Consider the following 6589-nt stretch of genomic DNA (forward strand, 5'->3'; position numbering starts at 1 on the left):
CAGACACAGCAGCAAAGCATGACTTGGTAAAGACTTTATTTGTAAGGCATGAGTGCTCCCTCTGAGAGCAGGTACAGTACAGAGGTGAGGGCCCTTCAAGGCAGAGCCAGGGCCCGCAGAAAAGGGGCCTGGGCTTTGGCTTGAGAGAAGGCACGTTCCTGGCCAGGCCCAGGCTTTGAGTGTTCAGAAGCCAAGTGGATTGCCAGTGACCACACCACCCCGCTCCACCAAGGCCTTGGAGATACTTTTGAAGTTACGGAAGAGCTCCTGCTGCTGGGGGTCAGACTGCAGAGCAGACATGTTTTCCCGGACCCGGGCTGCAGCCTGGGGAGAGGGAGGGAGGGGTTCGGGACTGTGCCTTGAACCCCCCCACCCCCCCGCTTGGCAACCCCGAATCTCACCTCAATGCACCAGCTGTCACAGAGCATTTTCTCATGCTGAGCTGTGGGTTGGCCCTCGCTCAGGGATCTTGAGGCTCTGGTGGGAAGTAGGAGGAGATGATAAAGTCAGGGCTGCGACCCTGGCCCAAGACCCCTTGGAGCTCGGGCCTCCCACACTGCCTCTCACCTGGAAAGAACTACCGCCATGGCATAGAGGTCAATGGCACTGTCTGCCAGACGCTGCAGCACAAACTGTTCATCTGTCAGGTAGATGGGATGGGGGGAGGGGTGTTAGTTGGAGGGAGATGAGGAGGAGGGCAGTGGGAATGGGGTAGGGCGCACTCACTGACAATCTCCTTCTTGTGTTTTATCAGCTTGGCCTCCACCATGGTGGCAAACCGCTCCAGAGCCTGCACTGCCTGAAGAGATGAGGAAGGTGTCCAGCGCTCAGAGGGGGACAGAGCCCCGTTAGCTCCTCATGCAGGCTGTCCCCCACCCCTCCAAGTCTTGGCTCCTTACCAGTTCACCGCTCCGACTCAACTCCGGATGGATGATTCCACTGAGACTGAGGCCGCTGCCCAGCCCTGTCCGCCTTCGAGGAAAGGGGAAAGCGAGTGGGTAATGGCCCTGCCTGGTCTGGCCTGGCCCAGCCTGGCCGCTGCCCCTAACCTTACCGCCTCAGCTGTTTGCCTGCCTCTCCTAGCAGGAGGCCAGCATTCCCAAAAGGATTCTTTAGAGCTTTCCCAAGCCCAGAGAGTTCCTTTCCTTTGTCCTGTGGGGAGGAGGGTCCAATAGTCAGGATTCCCTGTCCTCCCTACCTCCTCCCCTGAATTCTCTTTCTTCTTACCATACAGCCCTGCAGAGCCACGAAGAGCCGGAGGATGTCGTTTGTTCCCTCAAAGATCCGAAAGATGCGAAGATCTCGGAGCACGCGCTCTACCCCAGGCTCCTAGCACAGGGGAGGACAAACCACACGCCCCTGTTGAGCAAGATGTGTCTGTCTACTCTCCTAGCCCAACTGTGGCTACCAAGGGCAGGGAATCATCCTGTACCTTCATGAAGCCCATGCCCCCCATAACTTGGATGCACTCGTCTGTCACCTTCCAGGCTGCCTCCTAGGGACAAAGAACCACATAGGATTGGTTTTGGAGCCCAGCTCCCAAACTGGGCTATCCCTCCCTGCAGGCCTGCAGCCTCACCGAGCCAAAGATTTTGCTGATGGCGGCCTCTATCTGGAAGTCCGTGGATCCCTGGTCCATGTTGGCACTCACCATGTAAGCCATGGACTGAGGTTGCGTGGTTGGGACATGGGAACGAAAAGGGCTGCATCAGATTCAACCTGACCACCCAAATCTCCAAGACCCGATCTGCCCCAGCTCCCTGTGACCCTTCCTTCACCTTCTAACTCTATATCAGGGACACAGAAATGAGTCAGTTTACCAGGGGCTTCTAGGCATTTGACTTCCTGAAGGGGGTGAAGAAGGGTAGGTGGGCCGGGGGCGGGGCCGAGGGGGGAATAAACTTCAGGTACTTCTGGAAAGCACTTCAGCAGGACAGCATGGCTCTGCCCCTTCTGCAGCATCTGAGCTGACTATGCCTCCCCGCATCCCCTAGGGCATTGGTGTAAAGCTGGAGACCCACTGCCCCAGGTGCTGCTGGGGGTTGTAGTCTGACCCAACTGGGAAGAAGGCCAGAGGAGAAACTTGGGAGGACCCTCACCTCTGTCACATAATGCAGCATAGCCATCCGGGCCAGCTTCTCCTGGATCAGCCCAAAGTTGTGAATTTTATCCCCAAACTGGGTACGGTTAGCAGCATGATCCACCTGGAAGAGGGCACCTGTGTCCCACTGTGGTTCTCTGCTCATTGCAGGAGAGGGGCTGGGTCGGTCCTGGAGGACTGGGCATTGGCCAGGGCCAAGGGTTCAGTCTAGGCTAGATGGAGACCTAAGTTACCAGGTCTAGAGCTGCTGGTGGGGGAGGGATCTTTGGTGGAGGGAGTGCCTGCAAGGGAACAGGGACACATGGGGGAGGGGACAAATGTGATTTAAACTTCTAACTAGGGACTTAAGCCAGGTACTTACCGCCTTAGCAATGATGCCCTTCATGGTACCTGCAAGGGCTGCAGCCATGCCAAACCTTCCGTTGTTGAGAATGTGCATGGCTACCTTGAAGCCGCTCCCCACCTCGCCCAGCACATTCTCTGATGGCACCCGTACTCCATCAAAGTACACCTCTGCTGTGTTCGAGGCCTTAATGCCCATTTTCTTCTCAGGGGGCCCACTGTGACAAGGCAGGGCAGGGCAGAGAAGTGGAGGAGTGTTCAACAGGTTGCAGGGAAACCTGCCCCTTCATTCCTTATGAACCAGGGAGGAATTACAACTGCCAGTGTGCAGACACCAGTTCCCTGCCTACCCAGAAGGCTGAGGAGGCCCAGCTCCCTCCTGCTGCCATGTGCTGGGCTCACTGGTTGCTGGAGCCAAAGCTTTATATCTGTTCCATACGTCTTAGTCCCAAAGAGAACACTGTCCAACTGCTTTGGCCTTTGCACACACAACTGGAGTGCCCTGTTAACAGCCACCTGCCCTAGAGCTCAGTGCTGCTCTCCTCCCTGGCTTAACCTTTCTGGCTCCCCAAATCCACTCACTGGGTAACACCTCCGAAACTCCTTTCCACCACAAACGCTGTGATCTTCTCCTTCACAGCCCCCGTGGCTGGATCTGTAATCGGTGTTTTGGCAAAGACAGTGAAGATCTCTGCCAAGCCTCCATTACTGTGGAAAAATGAGGGCAGTCAGGCTTGGAGGACAGGATAGTGCGGCCTAGAATGGGGCAAAAGTGGAAAGGAAGGGGGAAATAGGAATATTGCCTTATCCAAATCTTGCTTCCATTGAGGGTGTAATATTTTCCACAGGGGCTGGGCACAGCTGAGGTTCGGATGGAGGCTGCATCTGACCCACTTGAGGGCTCGGTTAGACAGAAAGCTGCTATAGTCTCCCCTGTTGGGCAGAGAGCTCCTTTACACTGGGCCCATTGCTGGGTCTTCATGGGCATTGAGGGCCCCTCAACACCAATCCCCCCCACCCCCACCGTCAAGCTACCCCTTAATACCTCAGGCAATATTCAGTTTCTTCCCACTTCCCTACCAGCACCCTGTCGTGCCTTCCCAGAATCCCCCCCTCAACCAAATACCCAACTATGTGGTGACCTAAGTACCAGCCCAATTTGCGCCAAGCCCAGGACACCACTAATCCCCGGGCTACTAGGCTTGCCTTACCTGATGCCAGTTTGGGGAGATATTTTTCTTTCTGGGCCTTTGTGCCAAAGAGCAGGATGCCTTTGAAGCCGATGCTCTGATGGGCCCCCAGGGTGATGCCCACACCCAGGTCGTGCATGCCCACAATCTCCACCAAGCGGGCGTACTGGAGGGGAAGTGGGCATCTGCTGTAACTGGCCATGCAGACCTGCTCTTAGTAAGGTGGGCAAAAGGGCAGGTCCTGACCTGGGCCTTCCTGGGAGAGAGGAAGTGGGAGCACGGCAGAGGAGGACACTGGCTGGCTGGTGTCCATCCCAGGTCTTGGTGGCTTCCTACCCTGTCAGGTAGTCCCCACCTTAGAGAGTCATTAGGATTTGGGAACCTGGGCAAGGGCCTTGGCACTAGGGAACTGTATGTAGTTCTGTGGTGTGTTTGCAAGTGGGTGTGTGCACATCATGAGCCTCAACATTCCACCGGCACGCAGGACAGTTGCTTGGCAGAGACCTTAGCCCCAGTTGTGAGGGAGGAGCTGAACCTGCCCAGCTGAGTAGACTGTAGACTGGGATACAGGGACATGATTGAGGGGCTCTCTCACCTGAGTGTTGCAGAGGCCCACACCACCCAGCTCAGTGGGCACTTGCAGACCAAAGGCCCCCAACTCCTTGAGGCCCTGCAACGTGGTCTCCTCAACCCGCTCCAGCGAGTCATTCTTGGCAGGATCGTTCACTTCCTGGGGAAGGCACAGGATCCCACATCCAGGCTCCTTTAAAGGTCCTTAACATCTGTACCACCCCATTATGGACCAAGCGCTCTATTTCCCAGGCTGTCATTCCTTACCTCAAAGAAACGGGACACAGGCCCCACCAGCTCTTTGAGAAACTGTGTCTGCTCCTCGTTGAGCACTGCGGTGGCACCAGAAAGAGAAAGGTCGGGCTGGGTGATGAGAAGAACCTGCCCTGCCCCGCCCAGCTCAGACTACCCCTTCCCTTACCTGACGGGTACGGGAACACCTGCTCTGTGGCGAGCTGACCCTTGAATATTCCCACAGCAAAAGACTTAGATTCCTGCAACAGGAGAAGGGGGTTTCAGGGAGCTGGCTGGGGTGAGATGAGTCCGCCCCTGGCTTGGATCCGCCCGGCCTCGGGGCCACATACCGCCTTGGCTGGTTTTTCCCGGGTGGAAACCTCAGAGGAGACCGCATCTGACTTGTCCAGAACCGCCTGGGGAAAGAGAGTTATCGCGGCTGGGGAAGGGGCTGCCGAAATGCCAAGGAGAGCAGACAGGAAGAGGTAGGTGCCGGGAAAGAAAGGTCTGGTGACCTTTCCCCTAGTTTCATCCAAAGGGCACCTGGCCTGCCCTTTCCCCTACTTTCGGTGCCAGGCCTGTCGGCAGGTGACAGGGACCGAGAGGGAGACCCCTGTCGGCGGCGGCAGGGACGCTGAAGCCCAGGCGGACGCCCACTCCGACCCAGACTACGCTCCCAAGGTCGTCGTCACTTACCTGAGCGGCCCCACTGGCATAGGGTCGTTGGACTGCGTAGGGCCGGGGCTGCCCCAGGAGAGCACAGGCTCGCGAGCTGTGGGGAGTTGGGGTTCAGTCCTGGCGCGGTCCCCAAGCCCGCTGCCCCCATCCCTGATAGCGTATACACACACTTTCCGCCCTCCCAACCTCAGCAACTGCCGCCCCACACTCGGAGCCATCCTTGCCGCCTGCATTTCTGAACCACTCCTGCCGCCGGCCGCCGCTACTCTGAGGGTCGATTTAGCGCTCAGCTGTCCGCCAAAGTCTGAGTTCCCTTCAACCCTGACTCATCCTACACAATGCACCGGGCGGTGGGCGGAGCTTCCGGCCGCCGGTGCATGCTGGGAGTTGTAGTTTCGGAGAGCCCCCGCCGCCCCCACCGCCCCCGCCGCCCCCGCCAGGCATTCTGGTTGACCTAGGGTAATCTCCAAACGTCCCTTGTCTCGCTCAAACTCTTTCATGCCGCCTGTTCGAACTAGGGTGTAGCCCTCAAAAGGGGTTGAGGGATAGGCCGGGATCGAAGAGGGAGAAGCTTAGGTAGCTGCAGCCAGAGGGATGGAGGGTAGACTGAAAGGAAGACTTCCCAGGTGGAGTTAGAAAGCAGAGGTGGGAAGAGAAAAGCATAGGATAGGTGCCAGAGGCAGAGGCATGGGAAGACAGTTCTTTGGTATAGCTTGTGAAATTTACAAAAGGGAGGGAAATGGTGGGGTGGGGGACTTAAGCTGGTGTATGAATGTCCCAGGCATATTCTCCTGAGACCTAGGACAACCTCCTCTTTTCTCCTGGGGTTTACTGCCTCCCCTTTAGGCCTCTGAGACCTTCCTCAACATCTGCCTCACTCTGCTTGCCTTCTGTTTCTCCCTGAGACATGTGCTCAGGCTAGTCCTGAGAGGAACTGTGGGAATTCTCATTTCTCTTCCCTCTCCTACACTTCTCTACCCTTGGGTCAAGAAGTCCCAGGCAATACATGTCCCTCTTTCTACCATTCCATTTGGAGGCAGACCCAGGAGGAGAGAGAGAGCTGGGCTCAGCTTCTTTTATTTTTGAGCTATTGGAGCTTCCTTGGGGGTAACCCTCCTCCTCAGTCACTTAGGAAAGTGTAGCTAAGTTGTGCCTGGCTTTTGGAAGGGGCCAGGGTATGTGGAGCAAGGTAATGGTGGTGGTGCCTGGGGACTCAGGGAAGGACTGGACATCTGGGTGGTTCAGAGAGTGCCTGCTTTACCTCACAGCTAGGATTGGGTGGGGAGAAGACAGCTCAGCTCCAATCCTGGAGGATTAGGGAGATTAAAGTGAGAGAAGAGAGAGATGTCTGAAAGACCAAGAGGTGAAAAACAGGAGTCCTTGTGGAAGAGAGAACTGGGGGTGGGGTGGGGGGCTGAAATTCTGGGGATCCTTCTCCCTGAACCTTTCCATAGAATCTGAGGTGAAAGGGCAA

General features: G+C 56.7%; 1 protein-coding gene across 1 annotated transcript; it reads right to left on the minus strand.

Annotated features, from left to right (window-relative positions):
- Positions 1-19: 19 nt before the first annotated feature.
- ACADVL (acyl-CoA dehydrogenase very long chain) lies at positions 20-5416 on the minus strand. Its single transcript, XM_054575766.1, has 20 exons — positions 5302-5416; positions 5134-5209; positions 4788-4853; positions 4625-4697; positions 4471-4535; positions 4229-4363; positions 3655-3799; positions 3247-3376; positions 3026-3151; positions 2463-2661; positions 2100-2204; positions 1580-1666; positions 1433-1495; positions 1228-1329; positions 1055-1152; positions 900-972; positions 727-799; positions 568-640; positions 402-477; positions 20-324 (listed from the first exon to the last, which is right to left on the minus strand). Exons 1-20 carry the CDS (start codon positions 5346-5348, stop codon positions 184-186), a joined length of 1953 nt encoding a protein of 650 aa, XP_054431741.1. The 5' UTR covers positions 5349-5416; the 3' UTR covers positions 20-183.
- Positions 5417-6589: the final 1173 nt, after the last annotated feature.

This window comes from Pteronotus mesoamericanus, unplaced genomic scaffold, assembly GCF_021234165.1.
Source record: "Pteronotus mesoamericanus isolate MK-2021 breed Mesoamerican mustached bat unplaced genomic scaffold, CSHL_Meso_final contig_317, whole genome shotgun sequence".
In the NCBI taxonomy this organism is placed as follows: Eukaryota; Metazoa; Chordata; class Mammalia; order Chiroptera; family Mormoopidae; genus Pteronotus; species Pteronotus mesoamericanus.